This window comes from Corapipo altera, unplaced genomic scaffold, assembly GCF_003945725.1.
Source record: "Corapipo altera isolate COAL_440 unplaced genomic scaffold, ASM394572v1 65, whole genome shotgun sequence".
NCBI classification, from domain to species: Eukaryota; Metazoa; Chordata; class Aves; order Passeriformes; family Pipridae; genus Corapipo; species Corapipo altera.
The window spans coordinates 11,595,762-11,619,672 of record NW_020884891.1 but is presented as its reverse complement, the minus strand read 5'-3'; the positions used below and the strand labels follow the sequence as shown (position 1 = coordinate 11,619,672).

The 23,911-nt window shown below is 37.9% G+C and overlaps 1 protein-coding gene across 4 annotated transcripts in view; it reads left to right on the top strand.

The window, feature by feature from the left end:
- Positions 1-20: 20 nt before the first annotated feature.
- Positions 21-23,911, top strand: part of MTM1 (myotubularin 1) — a 40,347-nt gene continuing 16,456 nt past the window's right edge. For 2 of the 4 annotated variants that reach the window (XM_027645267.1, XM_027645268.1), the window contains exons 1-8: positions 21-361; positions 1,678-1,831; positions 9,455-9,523; positions 10,393-10,465; positions 11,955-12,049; positions 13,067-13,177; positions 14,094-14,195; positions 22,780-22,863. In XM_027645267.1, the coding sequence (XP_027501068.1) occupies positions 9,464-9,523; positions 10,393-10,465; positions 11,955-12,049; positions 13,067-13,177; positions 14,094-14,195; positions 22,780-22,863 (525 nt within the window). In that variant the 5' untranslated portion in view covers positions 21-361; positions 1,678-1,831; positions 9,455-9,463. Of the gene's footprint in view, positions 362-1,677; positions 1,832-7,205; positions 7,400-9,454; positions 9,524-10,392; positions 10,466-11,954; positions 12,050-13,066; positions 13,178-14,093; positions 14,196-22,779; positions 22,864-23,911 lie in introns of all 4 variants that reach the window. The other 2 variants (XM_027645266.1, XM_027645265.1) reach the window with 2 other exon arrangements.

Sequence of the window (23,911 nt, the reverse complement as noted above, 5' to 3'; positions counted from 1 at the left end):
CCTCTCAGCTCCGGCCTCTCCTGCCTCACGCCCCGATGTGCAGCATCAGTCCGGGAGCAGGATTTCTGCCCTTCCTGCTAGAAGAAGTCCTCCCCAGCGACGTGAAAATACCCCGAGTGCTCTTGGTTCTCTTTCAGACCTTCAAGCATCTGTGGCGTTCATTTCTGACTGGTTTAAATTTCTTTCGAGGCATGTGACTTCTTTTGGTGTTCACGGCTGAAAAGCTGAAACGTTCTGTCACAGAGCAAACTTTTTAGTTGATTTAAAGCAAGAAATGACTCTTGAACACGACAGGCTGTTTCTGCTTGCTGGGTTTTGTGCTGTGGCAGTCAAAAAGCATGTTTTCTGTTTTGTGTAGTTGGTGAGTTTTGGTTTGTTTGGTTTAGTTTGTCTGTGTGAGTTTTTTCAGGTGAATGTTTATTAAGAGCATAATAAGGGCATTAGCTCTTTGCACAGAAACCTCCATTTTTATTGCTATTATAGAAAGCAGCAAATTCAGTATTAAAAATGTGTAGATGTTAAGTGTTTTGTAGTTGCCCTGTAGATTGACTTGTCACAATAAGCATTAACCAAAACTGTGCATATTTAAAGAATACCTTGGCTCTATGGCACAGCACCTGTTCTGGGCAGTATTGTGCTCATTGCTTGCTAGTGGGCATACATTTGTTTATCATTAGCCAGATTTGAAGGACAAGGTATGTCATGGTACAGGAATAGTGTGACAGAAAGCCAGAAACTCCTTCCTGACGTAGTTTTCTTTTTAATGTTAATTTGTGGTTTAGGTGGTTAAAAAAAGTTAGGCTGTCGAGTTATTAACAAAACTGGTAATGAACCTTAACACAGGAACGTCTGGCACTGCATGTGACTTCATTGTGTGGCAGATGTCACAGGAGATGTAACAGAGCTGTTTTCAATAAAATGCAGAATTTTCACTTTTTGCACTTTTGTTTATCATTCTGTGATTGGTCAGAAGGAAACTTGCAAAAGATGCATTTGCTGAAGAAAGAGGCTTATAGCATCACTGAGGCTGAGCAAACTCTGGTGCTAATGTTTTCCTGTAGGTAGAGTTACAGTGTTAACTAACAGTACTTAATTTAGAGTGCAAGACTGATTTAATGAGATGTAACTGTAAATCTGTAAAACTGTAAATATTGTGTGTGTTCTTTTAAAGGAGACAACATACTAGTTTCTCTAAGACCTTGAATTGGTTAGAAATAAGCTTTGTTTCGTGGTCTCTTCCTTCTGCCTTGACCAAGTTGCGTAGCAGCTTTCATATGAGAATCATTCCTGAATGTATTTGGGGAAAGAAACAAATGGCAGTGTTCTTTGGGAAGGCTTGAGAGAGGAAATGCTTGACTGTGTGCAGCAAGATGTCCAAATATGTATGGGGAACATAAGCATGGTTAAAGGTCTGCATAAGACTGATTTTAAAACATTTCAAAACCAGATCTTATAGGTTTAGAAGAAAATGTTCTCAATTCCAATTACTTGATGTCAACCCTCCTGACACAAGGTAAAACATAAAAAGAACTAGTACTGTTTCTTTCCTTTCTCCAGAATGTTTTAATAGAACTGTTCTGGGGTTTTGCTTCCTTTCTGAAGTTTTATAAAAGTAATATCAATTGAAATTTTCTGACAGTGCTAACAATGTTTTCCTACCTGTTCCATTCCTGTCAGGGGCCAGCTACAGCACAAAAGTCAAAAGTTGTTGGAAAGTTGAAGGAATGACCACACTGTTTTCCTCTCATCTCACTGAAGCAGGTGTATCTATGTTTTATACAACTGAAATGACCTGTTAAGTCTGGAGGCTTCTGAGCAAAAGAACAAAAAGGTAAGTGTCTCTAAGTAGACTGCATTACACCTTTGTATAAGATGAGGTGTGTGTTTTTCAACAAAATCTAATTAATGTGCAACATCTTGGCTGTGTTGTTGCATGTAGTGAGTGGAAAGGCTGCGTGCCAGAAACAGGGGTGTGACTGGACCCCTCAATGTGTAACATACACAGGCAGGTGTGGGAAGTATCAGACTCTCTCTGCCTGTTGGTTGAAAGAGAGCACACCCAGAAGTGTGGTGCTGCCTCATGAATGACTTTGTCAGGGTAGTCTCAGTCTCCCCTTTCTTAGGCATGGAAGCAAACAGTGGTTTGTGGGTGACTTCATCATAGTCTATTAGGTCATAGTCTATTTAATCTACTTTTTTAAGCACAGACCAGCTCAGAATGGTACTTTCTCTGTGGCATTATGTGTATTCATGTAGTGGAAGAAGGAATAAACAGCAGATGACAGAGGATGAGTCTGATGCATTAGTTGTACATGTTCTCAAAGGAAAGTTGGAGGAAGGTCTGAGTAGGGAATGCAATTTTAACTGTTACTGTCATTTTTTTAATACAGTATATCACTGTGTAACAGATACAATTTCCATTTCTCTTGTGGAATCATCAGTTAAATCTTTAGCAATAGAACTGCAGTGGCCTAAGGGGATATCTTTCAAGAAGAATGAGCAGAGAACAACTGAAAGCTTTCTTAATAGAAAACTTGGAAGCTGTGTTTGCTATCCCATAGGCTTTCCTGTCAACTGCATCAGCTTGTGACAATGTGGGAGGTCTGCATTCCCTGCAGGGGATGCAGAGTAGTGAAAATAGACTGGGTGGGTTTAGAAAGCCACGGATCAGCCTTCAGGCAGAGGTTTCCTACAGATGTAATGTTGATTCTAGAGGTAATCTGACAAATGGTTCCTTAAAAAGCCCACTCACTTCTGTCGTGGCACCTAATCTAGGTGGGTTTAACTGTTAGAGAGAAAACCACTGCTTTCTTTGATCCACTCACAAGACTGAACTTTCATTTAAGAACTCAGCTACCAGATTGAATATTAAGAAGCAGTCTGGGAAAAAAGATAATCATGGCAAGAGAAAGGTAATACACATAAAATAAATACAAGATTAGCAGTAGGTGAGTACAAGTGGACAGAAATAATTGTTACTGTAAATTGCAAGAAATAGACCCTCCAAAAATTGCTGGAAAACAGGCCTTAGCAAATAATTATATGTATTACCACTGAAACAGGTGCTGCTTTTCTTTGTAATGGTGATACAAAGCATGAAAATTATCTAACAAATGAGAGTCCATCAGCAGATAAGTTATTTAGTGTCCATGGTGCCACGTGTCTTACTGTATCATCTGTCTTTGTGAGAGGACTTTTAACTCTCTTACAAGAAAGCTTACCAGGATAAAAGCTAGGGATATCACCCTAAGCTATGTTTTCAAGATAATTTGAAAGGAGGAAGCAGTTGGGTTGATAATTAGAAAAAAGTAACATTACAAACCTTTATGGTAGGTCTTGTTGGAAGTTGTGATTTACTTTGAAAATAGGGTGGGAGTTAAATTCCATGAGAAGTTAAGAGAGTAAAAGAAAAACTTTCAAATGCAGTCAGGAGAAATATCAATCAAGGCAGAGTTGAGGATTTTTTTTTTTACTCCCTCCAGCTATTATTTATTCAATACCTGGCTCCAACGTACAAGCTACAAGAATTTTTCTTAAGGAACGTGTACACAGAAGTGCATAGGGATCTGGTGGTACTGAGATTTTTTTATTGACCAGACTTTCTGCCAGGCTGTTGCTGCTTGGTGCCATTTGTAGAATTCCATTGTCAGGATACTGCTTTTTGTTAGTGTGGGGGCTTCCTGCTAAATCTTCAAAACTCCCTGGTATAGTGAGCAGGGTGTGAAATAGGAGTGGGCAGGCAACTGGTGCACTTCTAATTTGTTTGGTGAATTAACAGTCACTTGGCTGTTGTGAACTGTTGTTTGTTTGCATTTGTTCATGTTGAATCCTTTGGGGACAATGACTTACCCTGTCAAATGCAGGGCACATTAGGGAACAAGAGAATGCTTTTTCTGGGAGATGGAGCCTTTCTGACTCTTCACAAACAAATTCAGCAGTCCATGTTGAGTTGTACAGCTACTCTTCACAGTCTAGTAGAGAACTGGCTACATGAGGGATTCTGGAGTGCATCTACCTTAGCCTGGTAGACTTCTGCTGCCTTATTTTTGTTTCTGAGTATAGTTCTTCTGTGCTAAAATATAACTGGTTAAATGAGCTCGAAAGAGATGTATTTATATCTATGGACTTGGTTAGCTGGTTGTGGCACTTTGGTCTCTCTGTGTTTTATTTTGGTTGATTGGTGCTGTTTGGTTTGGGACAGCTGATGTCTGGAAAACTGCCTTCGTTGCTGTAGTTTTTTACTGAGACTTGGTTTTGTATCCCTGTACTCATGCACAGTATTACTAGTGTAATACTGTTTTTCTTCTGTTTGAAATAATTGCTTATTTGGTCTAGCTATGAAAATAACTTCATTTTTGTCTAGACTGGCAGATGCCTTGGAGATCTTCATTGATTAACCCCATGCACTGATCGCTTTTGGGTGTCATATAATTGTCCAGTTGTAATTTTTGGAAGTGCTCCATTTATTTTCTGAATTACTGTGTCAGTAAATGAAAGGCCATAGTAAGTTTTGCAACTATTTAGGAGAGACCTGGGAGATGCACAGGCTTTGTTCATTCTTGCACAAACCATTAGCTGGAGCAGGATTGTGAGAACTTTGTGTGCTGTGGTTATGAATCTGTGACAGAAATCTAAATGATTCTAGAAGATGTTCTGTTGAACTTTTTGTTGTTCATTTTTTGCATAAATCTGACTCCTATAAAAGCAAATAATTCTCATGCTTATCTAGATGCCTGTATATTTTATATATATATATATACACACAAAAATTTCAACTGTAATAATATGAATCACGAGTGTTTCTTCATCATATTTACCTCTCAGTGTATTCTGTAAATTTCTTCTATGGATGGTATTTTGCAATTTAATTTCCTCAATCTTTCCACATTAACATACTAAACATTATAGACTATACAATGTGAAAAACTTCCATTTTTCACTAAGGGTTGTCAAAATTGCTGTTGCTCCAAATGATTGATATAGGTACGAATTTGAAAGTGATTTTTTTTTGAAGTTTTAATCCAATGATGGAAGGTAAAATATTAAATATCTGGAAAGTGGTGCTCACAATTTAGTTGATGCAGTTTACTTGAGTTCAGATGTTTGTGGTAGTAATCCTTTGGCAGATGCAGATTATGTTGTTTGGTTGCAAACTACTTTATACATGTAAAGATTTTAGGTTGATAGAAACATGGCTCAGACAATAGTTAAAATTTTTTTACTGTGACTCTGGTGTGAAGATGAAGCCTTAAAAGGACGAGTAAAATGTCAAATGAGCTTTAATTTATTCTTAGGCCATAAACAATGAGAACTGGTTTCACCAGACTGTTGTTAATCTTAACACTTCGTAATAAGAGTCTTGGTGGTCTTTCCAGGTTGCACTGCACACATTCTCTAACCTGTTGGCAGTGAAGAACCTTAAGGGAAGAGGAGCTGATTGTTTCAAATGTCTCAACCTTCAAAAGCTTGTTTATGTGTTTTAAAGCTTATTTAGGTTTTTTGTGTGAATGTATGCTTGTGTCTGTTGGCATTTATTCACAAAAAGTAGGATCCTTGAATTGACTTCTTAAAATCTGGCCCTCAGTGTCCTACCCTTTCAAATATTGTGCCTCCATTCCCATGAATCCTAGGAAGCACAAGTATAAATATAATCTTTAATGAACACAGAGATCCCAAGCAGTTTAATTGTTATTGTAAGATCATTGGAGCCCACATTTCTCGATAGTGTTACTATATTAAGTTCTGGTAATTTTAACAAAGCTCTGTTTATTAGTTCAAGTTAAATCCAGTAAAATTGCTTTGTCTCCTTGCTATTCTAGATTCAGGGAAGAATGTTCAACTGTTTGTAACTGCAGAATCTCATAAACAAAGTTGTCTGATTTGTTTTAAATTTGCAGAGTAATTGTACTTCTGTTCAGCTGCTGACAAGCGTGAGCTTTGTATGGTTTTCAATTTTTGTGCAAGTGTAGAAGTACATATGGGTGATATTGGGGAATAAAACGTGTTTGCAGTGGAAAACTACTTGCAAGATTTTTTCCTTGTGTGGAAGAACTGCTGCTGCTCTGTGATAATGAGAAAGTTGTAGCTATTTTAAGGCTATGGTGGAGTATGTTTTTTAAATTGTTCATGGCAGCATTACTTTGAGAGGCTGCCAGAAGCTGCTTCTACAATTTGACAGAAAAAGAAATAATATTATAAAAGGAAATATTTCATGTTCATTTTACATCTTTCTGAAAACTTATTTTCTCTTGACATAGAGGAGTCCACTTCCTTAAGGGTTTGTCCTTGTGTGATGGGTACTTTTGATGAGAACTTAATCTTGTCTGTTGTCTGAAGGTCACAGAAGCATAATGTAATCCAGGTTGAAAGGGACTTCAGGAGGCCTTGTTCAAGCCCTTGCTCAAAGGAGGATCAGACTCACTTGGTCAAAGCTCTATTCAGCTGTGTCTTAGAAACCTCAGAGGATGGAGACTGCAACCTCCTTGCACCCTGTCTTCACTGCCTGACTTTTGCCTTATGGTGCAAAAGGAGGGGTTAGGGTTACTTGGCCATAGTTTACTTCTGGAAATGTGGGTGGTTATAAATGTGCTTATTAGTATTTGGGGGTTTTAGGTGTGATTGGATTTCAAAGTAAAATTTTTGCAGCATTAGAAGAATCCTTCCGCTTATATACTGATGAAATAACCTGCCTTAATTTTAGTGAAAATGTTTGGATTTAAAAAATACCCTGACAGATAATACCTTATCTTCATTACATATTTATTCAACTTGATTAGCTCTGAATAACTCTAATTTGCATCATTAAAGTGTTGAAAATGAAACAGAATAGTTGGTTGTAGTTCTATAATGAAGTGTTCTATAGAAATTGAAGTCAGATAGTGAATTCATTCTCACTGTGAAGTATGTTGAAAAAAATGAGTCTCATGAAGAGTTGGGGGAATTTTACTCAGAGTAAATTTGCATACACAGAAACACAAATTGCTGCAAGAGCCACACACACCTTGTTTGCTTGAAGTGGCCTGGTGGGGTGGCAGCATCGAGGGGAGCTCTGACCTCTGTGATGTCAGGTTCCTCAAAGAGAAATTTTTCTGAGAACCGGAAAGGGTCTGTGGCTGTTTCTTTCAACTTTTCTACATCTCAGTGTAAATTGTAGTCAGCATTCTGGATTATTTCCGAATCTCAACTCACCTCATTTAATTCTACAGTTCAGCCAAAGCTCGGTGAGTGTGCAGTAGGGGGAGGAAATAATACAGAAAGCAAAGGAGGAAACGGAAAGGCTTTTGAAACACTTGGTGCTGTTCCCTGGGTGAGCAGCAGGAGTAACTCGCGATTGGGAGGGATAAGGAACGTCCAGACGAGCTTTTGTTCTGCAGAGCTTCGGCAGTGCTTTGGCTCCCAGGTGAGTGTCCAGGAGCCTGGGTGGGCTCGTGTGACCTCTGCTGAGGTCCTTCCCGTGGCTTTGCTGGTGGAGTAGCTGTAGTTGCAAAATGAGCAGCCAACTCGGGTGTGCCAGTACCTGCTGCAGTCAGAATTTCCATTTTGCAGTGCAGATCTATTCAGGGTTGTCACACCTTCTAAAAGTCACTTTTCTAGGGCTTGTTTGTGCACTCTTGTCTCTAGTGGTTAGTGCAGCCTTAATTTAAATTTATGTGAGCTCCAGTTAAAACCACTTAGTCTCTGCTGACATAGAAAAACTGGTGCTGCTGTGCCTCTGTCTGTCTCACCTGGCACTTCTCACTTAAAGTACAAATAAAAACCACTTCATGTGGAAGAATTTTTAAAACAGACTTCTAAGTATATGCCTTTTACCTTTATGAAACCTTAAATTTCTGTCAATTAGGGGAAGTCATCTGAACAAATATTGGATGTTCATAAGTTAACATAGTAATATAGCAAAAGTTAAATCTGCCTTAAGTTTTGTGGTATTTAAGATACTGCAAGGAAGGAAAAACTGTGAAAGTATCTTCCCTTTAAATTTTATTGTCAAAACATTAGACTCCAGTGTTGCAGTAGTATTTCTGTAAAGGGCAGATTGAAAGGGCAGTGATTTAATTTTGATTGCTAATAGCTTTTCATTTAAACTTATTCACATTGCACTAACATTAGTTCAGGACCACTGTTTCAGTGTTTGGAGAAAACTGAGATAGCTGGAGACCCGGAAGGGACACACAGGCTCTGTGGCATTCAAAAGTGTTTTTCTTCATTTTTTCAACTTAATGTGTGTTCCTTTGTTAAATTTTTTTTTTGTGGAGGGCTCTGATTTTTTTGCCGATAAGCTGTATCACTGAATATTACAACTCTAAACACAGTGTGGGGTTTCCTGTATTCTTTATGAGATATGGAAGGCTTGGGGAACAAACCTGTAGAACTTCAGGTTGTGGTTTCCCACTTTAATCCTGCACAGACACGTTCCTGTGCTGTTATGGGACTGTCAAAGCACTTTGCCTCTTGCAGTCGGATCTGTCGCTGTCACTTGTGTGGGACTGTTGCAGTGTCACTGTCAGCCCCCTGTTACACAGGAGCATGGGCTGACTTGTCAAGGTGCAGAGAGATCTGGGCAAACTTTCCGGTGTTGAGAGGGGAGAAAAAGTGCTTATTTAAGACTACAATGTTACATTTATAGAATAGGAACAAAGATTGTGTAGTCTGTAGTGCCTTTCCCCCCCAAAACAAACAGAACCTCTTCAAGATTGCTGCGGGATGTCAGATCAGTTGATGAAGGGTGTGTGAGGAGTGAAAGGGAAGTATGAGTGTTTTCCCAGTGTTACTTCTAGAGACCCCTTGTGTGCTGTTGGGAAATTAAGATGATGCAGCCTGTGCCATGAGATTCTTTCTTTTAGTAATGCCATTTAAAAAATAAATAAAATCCTTTTCCTTCAAGTACGTGAAGGTTGTTTGGACCAGAAGGCTGGACACTCCCTCTTCTGGTGTGCTGACTGAAGCTCCAGTTAGGAAATGGGGGATTGTTTTTAAATTGAGAAGTACTGTGGAACTCCTGCTGGGGTTTTTTTTTGTTGTTGTTGTTGTTTAAACTTGAAACACTTAAGTGTATGGACATGCTTGTGACTTCAAGAGCTGTGCAATAATACTCCAGGTAGGTTGCATTTCATAATATGTGTTTCCAGTCACTTAAAACAAGTACTCTAATGTCTGTTGACTGAGCTAATAATAGTATTCCAACAACTGAATTCCAGTCTAGAGCTTGAGTCAGAATATTTCTTATAATAAGAACCAATTGCAAAGCTAGTAATGAATTTGTTAGATTTAGATGCTTTTAAATAGTGACCCTCAATTATGAGGCATTGTGTAGTGTTTTTAATTACCAGTAACTTGCAAAACATTCTTGTAAGTTCTTGATGTCTGCCTGTAGACCTCCAAAATCTAAAAATCTCTCCTGTAAATAGTATGTAGTCCAGGAGGAAGTTTAAGTCTCCAATTTGTGCTTACTTGTCAGATACCTGGTATGGCCTCATCGTCAACACCTAAATATAATTCAAACTCCTTGGAGAGTTCAGGTAAAAGGGTGAGTGTAACTTTCTTCATATTTTTATTTTTTTTACCTCAGAGTTCTCATAGATCGTTGTCTTGCATATTTGGTTAGAAAAATGAGTAAGTAAATGAACTCTTGAATGTATCTACTTATTTTTATTGCTAAAATTCTAATGCAGTTAACTGAGTTGATTTAAATATCTTTTGGAATGGATGGGTGAAGTATTCGCTGTCACAGCTAATGAGAGCCTCCTTCAAATCAGTTCTAATGTACTTTTATCCTTAAAACTTTTTGGTCCTTTTTGCCCTAGAAAGATTCTGTATTGCAATTGCAAAGTTAAACCTTGTTATGTTTGTTTGGCTCAGTTTAAAAATGTTCATCTGCAGTGAAAAATACATTAAAACAATCTAAATGTCATCCCCCTCTGCTTTTTGATGCTGTGCAGCTGAAGAAAATGTAACCTGGGTGCAAGAAAACAGAACCTACTGAACGTAGGAAAGTCACAAAAGAGTAGATTGTGTGTGATAGTTGTGAGTACATTGCTTTAGTAATTTCAGTTGATTTGGTCTTCCAAGTCCGGTCTACTTGGAAAATTAAATGCACAAAATCTGCAGAGAACTTACAGTATAGAAATTTAATTCTAATTTAATGCAAATATAATTGACTGTTCTTTTAGGAGAAAGACTAAAACATGTTTGTTTCAGATCTGTTCAACCTTTAAATGTTTAATAGCTGCAGTTTAAGATAGTGATATGTTCCTGTTTTGGTTCAGTCTGTCAATTCCTACTGTGGCAAAACCTGTTCTTTCCAATGCAGGAATTACTTTTAAGGGGTTTTTTTAATCTGAAACCTGAAGAAATTGTAAATAAAATATGGTGTGCTGTTGTGCTTCTCTTCTCTAGACTCTAAAAGATGGAACTAACTGGGAGCAAAATGAAGAAATACCTCGTCTACCAGGAGAGACCAGAGTTACAGGTATAAACTCTAGAGCTGCCTGATGCAGTGTGTTCAGCACTCTGGCAAATACATGTATCTTACTGGATTGTTTTGTAGTTTGGGCTGGTTTGGGCTGGGGGCCAAAGTAAGTCATGCTGAAATGTCCTGAATTTTTCGAAGTAATTGTGAGAGGGACTTTTTATCACATATCACAAATGACTTTTTCAGCCTTTAAAATCTTGATTTCCACCTATAGCAGATCCTCTGATAGAAGGAAATTGCAAGCCAAGTTGTGTCATAACTGTATTTACAGACTGAGTCCTGCATGTCTAGTGATGAGAGCTCCTCCAAGCTTTCCAAAGTCAGAATTCCACAGCTACCCACCATGTATTGATACCTTGTACAGCAATGTGGAACCTGAGCCCAAACTGTGACTTCCCTAAGTACTATCTTGTGTGTCCTTGACACAATAGGACAGGAACAGGGCTACTCTGCCCTTGCTGGCCTTTACATACAGTGATGTTGTACCATAAGGGAGATTAAAGTATTTTGTTCGATTTTCTTACTTGATGGAGGATCTTCCTGAAGTGGACTTTTTGTTGAGGTCTGTCTTTTATTTGTGGAGCTTCTCCTCCCCCCTGCCGAGGATTTGTTAGGTAGGTTTGTAAACAAGATTGGCTGAGGTGAAAGCAAAGTGGTGATTCAGAGGAAGCAGTTTTGTTTTTCATGAGGAAGGCATGAGGGAGAGGGTGTGGGACTAAGATGGATGTATGATATGATCCTTATGAAAACTGTCTGTGCTTCAGGGCACCACACTGGAAGGAGGGTGCTTGTTGTGGAAGACAGATAAGTAGCTTGGGCTAAAGAAATGAGTGGACAGGAAGAAGTAGATGGAAGTCTTTAATGTCATGGCTAGACTCGATGTCTTAGAGGTCTTTTCCAGCCTTAGCAATTCTATGATTCTGATTGCATTGCTTCACTTAAATCTTCTTTTTGAGTGGTGTGTGTTGGTATTTGTTTTGTTACTGTCCTTGCTGAAACACTGCTGATGGCACTGATTTGATTCCTCAAATTGAAAGGTAATGTTTCTCTTCAGCATGCTGAATTCCCTAAACACCTCACAATTTGAACTACTACTTCAAAGCAGAATTGTTTACAGAAAGATGTAATGGCATCAACAATGTATTTCTTCTGGGATAGTGAATAGACTGGTACAGTAATAGCAGGACTCACTGTTCTGTGTCCCACCCTCTCCCATGTACTGCTGAGAAAGAGAACACAGATGTAACCAGGGAAGGCTACTGAAATCTGTGCACTTAATTTGGACAAGTTTACTATATGAGTCATTCATATTTTTTTAATAATTCTAGTGGATAAAACTCAAATTTATTACTTTTTAAATTCATTCATCTCTGAGTGGCTCTTATGAGTACAGCTCTCTTTTTATTTTACTGCTACTTAACTGATGCTGTCTTTAGCTCTCATTTTGTCTTCTCACAATCTTTAAGAAGTGCTGCATTTCTTACAGACAAGGATGTTATTTATATGTGTCCATTTAATGGCCCAGTTAAAGGAAGAGTGTACATCACAAACTACAGGCTGTACCTAAGAAGTGTGGAAAATGTGAGTAATATGCCACAATTACTTCCATGGGATGGGTTGGCTTAAAGTCCCTTCCGTTCACCCCCACTGCCTTTGATTTATTTTGTGGCCAGTTAATTTGTTTTAGTTTTGGCACACATATGCTTGTGGAATTGCATGGGAGGCTTTTTGCTTGAAATGGTCCATAATGTTTGTAGTAACCATATCTTAAATGTGTAATGGCTAAACAGTAATTGCCTTTGTGCCACTGAGAAATCTGTATAAAAACAGAAGTTCTTCAAAGTTCAATGTGTTGTGAAAGGGTAATTTTTGCCTGGTAAAATTGGTTTAGTCACACTGAACTGATACCTTATATTTTGCCTGTTGGACCTTTCTTCACAGCTGTTCCCTTTACACTTATTCTATGATAGATCAAGGGCAGCAGCTAATGATGTGCAATAGTTCTTAACATGACTGTCAGTAAACCAAGACTTTGGTTGTCCGTGAAAAGAAAAAGAAAAATACTTTGATCAGTAGAACCTCGTAGGTGGGGGAGTGGTAGTTGTTTGATAAGCAGCAAGATGGAAGAGAATAAAATGCACTTGTGATCCGTTTCATATGTTTGGGGATTTTTAAAAAAAAAGGGTTTGGGACCTTTGAACTGGGGTCTTTGTGGTTGTAGATAACTCTACTAGTAATATATTTTTTTTTAAATTTAGTTCTACTTTATACTGTATATCAATAAAGCAGTATTAGCAAGCAGAGGCAATCAATAGAATATAGCAGAAGGCATCTTTTAGGGGGTTGCCACCTACTTTCTCTGTATCCTGTATTAGGCATGAAATGTTTCTGTTGCATGTTAAATTGGATGATGCTCAAGGCTGTAGAGTGACAGTACAGACTTCGTGATATGTTGGGAGGGAAGACTCAGAGGCAGAAACATGCTTTTGCTTCCTGTATGAATTTTATGTCTGCTTTCTATTCTGGAATGCATAAGAACATTTTGCTTGAGTCTTCTTTTCAGATTAATCTTTTTCTTACTTAAAACTTTCCTTGCAGGATCCAGTTGTGGTATTGAACGTTCCATTGGGCGTAATTTCAAGGATTGAAAAAATGGGAGGAGCTTCCAGCAGAGGAGAAAACTCTTATGGATTAGATATAACCTGTAAAGTAAGACTTTCCAGTAATTAAATAGGAAGTGAAATCTAGAGGTTCCTTTTCTAATCGCTTGCCTATTTATAGGAAGGAAAAAGTAAATGTTCCTTACAGCTGAATTTAAAAAGAGCTTTTTGGAACTGGACAGGGAAATACCTTTTGTATGAAGGACTATGTAACTGTCCTCTCTGCATGCAAGGAGGATTGGTCTTGCATTTTGAATCAAAAGATTGACAAGAGGTTTTGCAGACTAGTCTTGCTTTAGGAGACCATTCCTGCATTGCTTCATTATTTCCTTTGTTCTAAAAGGAATTTTTAAAATAATCTGTTTGAAGAACACCTCAAATAGGGCCTTTGTAAGCTGTAAAGCCAGTGAGAAGTTTGTGTAACAACCATTTCTATTTTGTTAGTTTCACAAAAAATTGTTGCCATAAAAAAATACAGTCACAGGGGAGTTCCCAGTGGGTAATTCAGGGTCCTTTATTGGACTCATTAATCGAGTGTGTTTGCACATTTGGTTCTTAGCAGTTAATGTGCAGAGAGCTTATTTTTGACACTAGTGGTGAGAAAACAACCAGAGATGTATTCTACACAGAATATTGACAAATTTTCATTTTGAAAACGTAGCATAATTCCCATCCTGCAAACATTCAATAGCTTGGGAGGCTTTTTAGTGAATCAGATACAGCCCTTTCTGATGGCTTCATGCCCAAGTGGCGTTTGCAGCACACAGAGTGTGGTACTGCTTTATTTGCACAACTCTTAAACTCTATTCTATTTAATGGGATAAGAAATAAAACTGAACGTTCACAAGGGTTTGAGGTGTGTTGCAAGCAGATTCTAAATCATGTTTAGTGTATAATATAGCATTTGTACAGAGAGAAGCATCTTTCTGCTTTGGTTCACCTAAAAGGTAATGGCTTTGTTTTAGGATATGAGGAATTTACGGTTTGCATTAAAACAAGAAGGGCACAGTAGAAGAGATATATTTGAAGTCCTCACAAAATATGCTTTTCCCCAGTCTCATAACTTGGTAAGTTACATCATTTATACTACTGAGTTGTCTCTTAATGCAGAGTTCTTGCCAATTAACTTTAACTGTTTGACCTACTAATGGCTACATTACAGCTGCTTAAAAAGAGTAACCGTAGAATCTGCTGTCAGCATAAACTAAAAAAAATTAATGTTTCCATTTTGTATATTTACAACAGTTCTATCTATATATTTTGTAAAATTATGGATGCTATATGCTGTACTTCAGGTAAACTACTGAGCACCTCTGCTCCATACAGATTTCATTGCTTAGAAACTGCAAGTGATCCTCTCTAATTAGGGAATATAATAGTACATGCCTTACTTGATTTCTTGAAAATGTTAAACTATCAGACAATCCCCAAAGCAATGATAAATGTGGATCACCAGGAGTTTTACTTCAGGACAAAAAGACATGGTAAGACAACACTTGTGTGATTGAAGAAACTTATGAAAAATATAACAGGCAGCTAATCCAGTAATGAATTTACACAGATTTATTTCAGGTTAAAAGAGCATCTTATGGAAGGAATTGAGTGACAATAATGCAAGCTAACCATTATCTTCTATTTCTTTGACAAAATCTGTGTATTGTACTTGGTGTGAATAATTTGACATCTCTTTAGTAAATGCTGTATTTTGTCCTTTGTAATACTTAGTTTACACTTTATTGGTGTACCTTTATTTAGGATAGTTGTATAAGAGCTCCATTCACAAAATATTGGAGGGTTCTGCTCTGAATTTTTAAGAACTGTGTTCTGAGAATTGTTTGAGTATATGAGGCTGCAGCAAGAATCTTATTTCCTTTTACAAAGATACATGTGAGTCAATGGGCTAGACCCTGTAAACATTTAATTCTTTAAAACTTTTTTGCAGAAATGTTGTGTTCTGTATGCAAACTGTGAAATGAAAACATGAGGAAAAATAAATGCTTTTGCTTAGCATATTTTGTAGTGTTGACTAATAGGTCTTTAGAATTTAAACAGATTTCTACATTTGTGTAGTGTGAGCAGTTCTGGTCGCAAAGAAGATCCAGTGAATATATCTCTCAACTCTACTGGCATTTTATGTATCTTGCAATGGAGAATGATTGAATGCATGACAGGATATATGGACTTAGAAAGTATGATGGAAAAGAGGAAGCTATATGTAGAAATATCATTAGGTCCTGGCTTCTGTTTCAAGTAGGACTGTAGATTAGGTTATCCAAGCCAATTCTGGAATATTTCCTGCAAGGTAGATTCTGTCATGTCTCTGGGCAGTCTCATCCACATGCTCATGGTGAAGAATTTTTTTTCTTTACATCGAGGAGTTGTGGACTTGAATGTAGTGAAAATGGATAAATCAAGTTGTAACTGATTTAGGACTGAGTGCCTTGTGGAATTATTTTTTTTATGGTGTCCAGTCCGACTCTAGGGCTTGAATAATGTGTTGATGAAATGTGGACTTATATTAGGTTTTGTCACCCAAAAAGACCTGATGATCATCTCTAGTGATGGCAGTGACTAATGTGGGGAGTAGTCCACTTCCTGCTTTATTTGCTGGACCTATTGAACCAAGTAAAGCTCATCCTTATATTGCCTGCATGAGTGTAACTTGCCAGTAAAAGTTGCACTCAATAACAAAAGTCTTGGTTGAGGCAGTAGCAATTTTGCCTTTGGATTCAGTAAGGCACCAAAGCTGGGAAGATAGTGACAGTGTGGAGCATGGCTGTACTTTGTCTCAGCTATGTCTGAAGCAGGGTATACCCATTAGAAATTATGATTACTTTGGAGGGAAATAAAGTGTTCCTGTGTGACATCTGAAGTTGCACCTGTGTTTATTTTCTAATAGCACAGTGTGGATGAGCCCTTAACTTTACCACGAGGTAAGCAAGGGTGTGATTCTTTAGGTGTTCATTCACTCTGTTTTGACAAGCAGTTTAAATTGATCCTGCCAAAAGTGGGCATTTCTCCCTGTTTTTTCATCCCTGCTGTGGTTTTTCTTGCATGAATTTGAGGCTGCATGATGAGCCAGATAGGGAACTGAAAGGAACTAAAGTTAAACAAAAAGATAAAAATAAAAGCTTTACGCTAAGTTATTTCCTGTCTTGTTAGACCAGTGTGAGAGTGGGGTCAGGGCATCTATGGGTGGATGTGAATGAAGAGGAATGATGGCTCTGCCCTTCTCAGTGGCTGGTTTAGAACAAGGTTTCACTGTCTGAATGTGGCAGTGTATCTGAATGGGCTGTGCAGTGCCTGCCTTTCCCTTTGGGTGTACTCTGGCCATGTAGCCAGCTCAGTCAGGGAGATGTTCTGTAAAGAACGTGCTGGGGCTCCACATGATAGCCAGATGAAGATGGTGACCCTCTGCTACTCAAATGCTGAGCTCTTGCTTTTCTCTGGTCTCCTTCTTTCTGCTTTCCAGCCATGTGGTTCATTATTCCTCTAATACCAAACCAATATTTGTCTAATCACTAAGTAAGCCAGTGTAGCTCAGTTATCCAGCACAAAATATTCTATGTTCTGGTTAGTCTTGTGCCACTTTTAATAAGTTGAGGAGACCTGTTGTGAAATCATTATGCATCAGAAACAGTGCAAGAGAGGGCATATGAGTGGAACAGGGAGCAGGCAGGAGAGAAAAGAGGGGATTGTTCTGTTTTTAGTAATGTTAAATGTTAGTTTTGCTCAGACCCCCTTGTGGAACTGCATCCTTGATCTTCAGCTTTTTCAGCAGCACTGATGCTTGTACAGCAAAGGTCTAAAGCTTTCTTGTCTTGATTTTTATCTGTATTTTTATATTTTATGTCAGATTTCCGTGTGATTGATCTTCAGCTGTAGTGGAACCATATCCTTAGAGCTGATCCTAAACAGGAACTTGCAGAGATGCCTCTGTTTTCTTCATGCTGTACCATTCTCAGACAAATGGATGGTAAATACAGCCCAAAAGATGGAGTGGAGTGTACTTACTGTTTTCAGGATTGGTCTCCATCACCATCCCAACAGCAGTGGGGATGGTGATGGACAAGTCTGTTCACAACTGTTCCTCAGTGCCTCAGCACTGTCCTTTGTGCTTACTTCCAGCAGCTAATTCTTGTTTGTCTCCAGTTTGAGTACAGGTTGGGTTCAGGTCAACTTGAATCAGTAACATTAAGTAAAATCTGATAGCTCATCTGACTGACAGCTTACTTGGTAGGGAACAAACAGCTGCTGTTCCTAATCCTCTGTTGCATTTGCAAACTTGAACTAATTGAAAGAAAACTGTTGCTGAAAGTGTTTTTAAAAAAGTTTGAAAAAAATAAAACCAAAATAGCCAAACCTCCTGGTGCACCACAAAAGATGAGATATATTTAATCTCTGTAGTTCAGTTTCTGCATAGCAGCTGCTTCACTTCCTGAGCTTATCTTGAAACTACACATCATCATTTTTATAAGATTATTTGCCACCATAAAATCTGCATGCTGTGTGTTTATTTCTAAGCATGATAGCTCTGTGGGAATGCCAGTTTTGATGAGACACTGGTAGTCATGCTGTCTGACTTGGACCTCAAATGATCAAAGTTAGTTACATAAACACTGCAATGCCTGATCTGAGTTTTTAGATGAACAGGTAAGATGTATCTGGCTGAGTTGCAGAAATGGCATATTAAAGGCGAGGATAATGATACCTTTATTTTTAAATACACACAAAGATTGGTCAGATATTTAATAAATTGTGTATACGTTGTATATTCATTTACAAGTATTTATCTACTGTGATTCCATAAATAGTAAACATTTAACTACTGTATTTATACTGATATTTATATATTTATATAATATTTATACTGGTAAATAGACTGCTTGCCAAACTGTACTGTCAGACTGCAGCTGCTTTCTCCTTTATCTCACAGAACTATGTTGTATTGTGAGCAACCAGTGTATCACAAATTATTTTTGTGTACAAAATGATAAGGATAAATTGAATGTTGAAGACAAGTACTTTGTCTGTAGGAGACCTGAAAAAGAGACTGTGCGTGTTGAAATTGTGGGTTAGCACCTGTGAGGAAGTAAATAATTATTTGTAGAGTGAAGCATAAAAAGTAGTTTACCAAAAATGTTGCAAGATTGAAAGGCTTTTTTTTGAAGTGAAGTAGTAGCCTTCTGCTTCAAGTGAAGCAGTAGTTGTTTGCTTTTGACTGTGGATCTGCAGTGAAATCCCTACCTTCATTCTGTGCAGAGGCTTTAATTTGCTTTTGCAAAATCTTAACTGATGTATGATGAATCTTGCTTGTTTTTGCCAACTGCAGGTATTGAAAAATCACAGGCCTTGCACCCTGTAAGTGTTCTGAGTGCTCGTTTACTATCCTTTTTTCTATTATTTCTTACCTCTTTAATTCTTTCCTTGATTTCTTCTTTGTTTCCCATGGCAAAAGAATTTGAAACTGATTTTTTATTAGTTGATAGGCTAATAGGAATTGATGGACTGGCATCAGACATGTAGCATTAATCTCCATCAAACTTAGAACAGATGTGGTCAGTACACTGGAAGTGACTGAAAGCTATGCTGCTTTGAACCCAAGATGTGAGATAAAAAAATGAATGTAGAGCTGGCTCAATTGTACAAACAACAATTCTGCTTTTTGATTATATGTTCTTGATTTAGAAAAACCTGTTCATGATCTAAAAAAACCCTCACTGAAACACTTTTATTTTACTGCAGTATTGTTCTAAACCTGAATATCTTTTGTGTGTAGTGTTTGGGTTTTTTTTTAATTTACAATAACTTTTGTCAAATCTGGACACGTCTGATGAAGCTGCCGTTGACTTAATTCCTTGGAAAACAGACTCGGTGCAGTAGGAGCTGTGGAGAACAGCTTTTGGAGAGGCAGGATTAACAATGAGAGAAGGAATGGAACTTTGTGTGTGGAGGGAAGAAAGAAATGAGTGAAGGTCAGGGTGGAGACTCAGAGTACCTGAAGTATTGTTTAAGGAGAAGGAGGGTTTAACAGGGATGTACCACAGCTGTGAAGGGAAGGGAAGATCTGTGAAGAAAGTGTAAAACTGACCAACTTTTTTTTTATTCTGGTATTTGAAAGGCTTACCTGTGTGAATAATGATGCTCTGAGAGAAGCTGGCAAGGCTTTTCTGTGGGGATGTGTGATTCCAATGGCTGGTCATGTAGTTCCTTTCTCTGACCTTCCTCTGCCCTCCACACTCTGAGGGATATAAATACACACCCAGCTGGTCTGTTCTAAATGCCTGTGGGCAGTGAAGTGACCTCCCTGCTCTCATCCCTACATGAGAGCTGTGTGTGTATGAGGGGCTCTTATGTGAAGGAACCTGTATCCACAAAAAGCTAAGCCATGTAATTTGACTAAGATGGCACCTCTCAAATCTTACATCAAGTGATAAGAGAACCTATGCATGTTATATTGTCAATAAGTTTTTCTTCCTGTATTTCTTTCTGTCCCATTTGCCTGCTGTGCTGTAGAATTGCCTTCAGATTGTGTGCCCTGTGAGGTAAAAGCTTCAGCAGAGTTAAGTTAATCAAGACATACACCTACAAGCATACTGCATTTAATCCATAATCTTGGGTTATTTAGGACAAAAGTGGAAATATGTGGGTCATTAGTGCAGATGTGAAACTTGCCTGAACTATAACAAACCATTCTGGGATCTAAATATGTATTTACCACCTTGACTTCTTTGCTATAATGGGGTTTGTCAGTTTGGTGCATTAGAATAAGAAAATATCCCATTCAACAAAAAACATTATTCAATAGAAATTACTTAATATTGCTCGTTATCACATTTTGTTTCTAACAGATAAAAGTAATGTCCAAATACATGCTAAAATGGCTTGTACTGACACAGCTCATAAAATACAACTGAATCCAAGCATAGATCTTATGTTTGCTTGAGTGTATGATTCTTGGTATTAAAATGGTTATAAATATGGGTCGCTTGTTAAACTCAAACTGTAAGTTGAAATTAAATGGAAATATATGAATTGAGTATAAACATATGCAGAGTATCTGAACGCTCACATAAAAATCTTAAGTCCAGGTTTTGCTCCATACACCTTTGCATTCATTGTAGTGTTCTGTGAGTCATTAAACTTCAGAGTTTTGCTGGTTCATCCATTCTACTAGTGAATTTTTTTTATTGAGCAATATAGGAAGAATTTGCGCTACCCAGAATGTCAACAGAACTGATGAAGCATAATTGTCCACCTAAATAGTTGTGGTCTGTGTGAGTGAAATCTTCTGTAGCAGATGTGGTAAAGCTGCTGTAGCCAAGCATTTTGAATGAATCACGCTGTACACAGTAGGACATTGTTCTTTCAGAAAAGATTCAATCCTTCCCCACCTCATGCATAGTAAATTTAACCCTGGTTTTTAAAAGGTGGAAACAAAATACAGTTTTCCACTTGATGTACTGTGAATGTTTTTGGGGGTGACAAGCAGTGTAGCTGCCACTTGTTTTTATTTTGGAGCAACAACTTTTTTTATTTTTGTCAGTAAAGAACTGTTCTGCATAACAGCTATCACAGTGCCCTGTAATAAACTCATGTGTTTTACTTGATTTATCATGGCTTTAACTGGGTAATTTTTAAGTTCTCATGAGGAAACTTGCAGTAAGCAGGAACTTAAATAACTTATTCCTGCCTTTGAGACATTTTTTAAGTGATCTGTTAGGATTCCAGTGTTTCTATTTCCTACTGTTATAAGTTTCTCCTTTGTCTCTGGTTCCCTGGTGAATTCTTAGCATAGTTGCTCTTTGGGATCTAGCAAATTCCTTTGGGAGGAGGGGATGGCTCTTGTGTGTAGCTGTTTATTAATAGTTAAGCAAATCAGTTGGATCTACGGCTTCAGATAGTGATATTCCTGTTTTGCTGTATTCCTACTTTACAATTAAAATAAACAACCATTTTCAGTTTTGCTGCTTAACTTTTGATACTTGCATGTACTTCTAAGTGAACTTTTTTTTCTGATATGGTTTATGCCCACCTTTTCTTCATCTGTCTCTCCCTCCATACCACTTGATACCAGTTTACTTAGTCAGAAGAGTTTGTAATGTTTACTTGCACTGCAAGCCTACCCCTTTAAAAATGGTGAAGAAATTCAGAAAACAAAAACTGGGGATGCACTTCTTACTTCTGCAAACCTGCAAGCGAGTGCACTTGCTCTAAAATAGTGACTTAATTTAAAATTCCAGTTTATAAAACCAGTGAGATAAAGTATCTTGTGCAAGCAGTAACATCCTTTTAAAATACTTGTTTATTTGAAATACACGAGGAAAAAAACTCCTCATTTTTGAAGGATTCGATTTTGTGTTTTGATTAGAGGTGTTTAAACCAGTGTAACCTATTGGGCTGAACAGAATTGCCTGGAGCCATTAGGGGTTGCTTTCAGAAGATCTAAACCCTTGTCCCTCTGGGGCTGTGGTGCCCGTGTGAAACACTGCTGTACCTCTGTAGGCATAATCATTCATGGCACCTTAGACCACATATTTTTTTCTTGCTTGCTGTGTTTTCTGCGTTTCTACTGAGTTCCAGTCTGCACCTGTGAAAATTATGCAGATGGGATGTTTGGTTTAACACCCAATCTTTTAATGCTTTTGAATAGCTAGGAAGCTTTCAGCTCTTTTGTTACAGATGAACTGTAATGGCCTCTAGAGTACTTTCTACTTTGGCTGCTGTTGCTCAGTTAGCTCAGGACAACACATTCTCTTCTGTATTATTTTTATTTTTTTAAGCAACTTTGTTTCATGCTCCTTTTGGCATCTGAAGAATTTGTAGGCCACCAAAACCAATTTTCTCAGTGAAGGAGCTTCTTAAAATAAACATTATTTTTGCTTTCATCATAAACTGTAAAAACAAACCAAGTAAAAAAAAAGGGTTAGGTAATACAGCCCACTTGGAATTGGTTGAAAGGAGGAGGAAGCTAAAAGGTATGAGGAACTTGTTGGAATGCTGGTTGAGGATGCTGTGTTGTATAAATGAGTCATGAGAGTGAGCAATAAAGCAAGAGAAAAGTAGATAGTGTAACCATATAATTTTCAGTGGCAACTTTTAAATTTTCGTGGAGTTTCACAGTAAATAGGATTTCTCTTAGAGAGGATCGGTTGGGGAGGGGATGCAGAAAGGCAGCTGCTTCCTAATGGAAATGAATAGCAACTGCAACCTTTTTACACTTTGAATTTAGCATTTAGTATTGTGTGTAGTAACTGCAGCTGTGCCTATTGGAGGAATTTTGGTGAGAAGATGGTAGTTTACTTGGTGATAATGTGAAATACAGGAAACAAACCATTCTAAAACATTTAAACCTCCTAACAGTAAAAAAGATCCAACTGTTTAAGCTTTATAGTTTTTATTATTTTTTCACCTCCTAACTGTTGTCATATTTTCATTATTTCATTAGCAGATCTGCATCTTCTGTTACCACTTCTTGCTCTTTGCTTTACAATGTTGGACATACCAGATTTAAATGGAGAGAGTGGGGCTGGCATGGAGCAGTCAGTCCTGTCTTGTGGTGGGGATTAGGGTACAACTGATGATGAGCCCTCATATTTGCCAATTCCAGTCCAAGTTTGGTGTGTAATCAGCTTCTCTTACATCTTACAGCTTTTTTTTGCCTTTGTAAATGAAGAAAAGTTTTCTGAAAATGGATGGATGGTGTACAACCCGATGTCCGAATACAGGAGACAAGTGAGTTACTAAAGTTGCCCTTGCCTGGTGCTTTCACATCTGACAACTTGCACAGAGGAGTTACTCTTTGTGCATTGCTCTTACCAGTTTTTGTTATTGGGGAGGGTGGAGCTGAGAATTGGAGAGGATGGAAATGCAACTTCAAAAAAATTAAAGAAAAGAAATAAAACACTGGAACCTTTAAAAAAACAAGAATGTCCCAGGAAGGTAGTCTTTGCTCTTTGAAGGAAGTTATTGATGCTTCTTACAATTTGCCACTGCTAAGGCTACAGGGGGTGGGGAGATTGTGCAAAATATGTAACTACAGTGTCCTAAACATAGATTTGATTTGGTCTCCTTCTTCCTGAAGTAAAAGGGGGGGGGGGAAGCAACTTGTTTTAGAAACAGTGTTACTTTACAGAAATTATCAATGTCTATCAGTATTCTACCTTGCTCCTTAGGTGATTTTGGAAAAATGTCAATGAAAGAGGATGATATATTTAATTTTAAAATATCTTTTAGATAATGTATTTTTTGCTTTAAATACAAAATTTAAAAAGATTAAATAGCAGACAGTAAGAACTTAACTTATTTTTTATTCCTCTGTAGTTGTCTTTTTTTGATTCGTGGTTCAAGCCTAAGACCCAAAAAAGTGAAAATACAAACACCCACACAAACCCCATGCTGTGTGTATGGAGGGCTTATCAGTATTTCTCAGTTTCCTGGAAATGCCTTACTGGGCAGACTGCAACTAGGAGTTGCTCTTTCTCAATCAGAAAGTTACCCTGAATCATATTTTTAACCTGAAGGTAGTATTGGGCTACAGGGAAGAAAGGTTATTATAGGACTTCCTCCCACAGCTGCTTAGGACCACAGCAGAGAAGAGAAAGTGGAAAGGCAGAGCTTTAAGGAAGGAGAGAAGCTAATTTTCTTTCCTCAATCCCACAGTTAATAATATCTCCTAGTTTCAGTCATTGTGTTGTAATTTACTGTAAGACTCAAACTCTGTACATAAGGGTATGAGATGACTGTGCAGCTGTTTAAGGCCGCAGATCCATCTGCAATGATC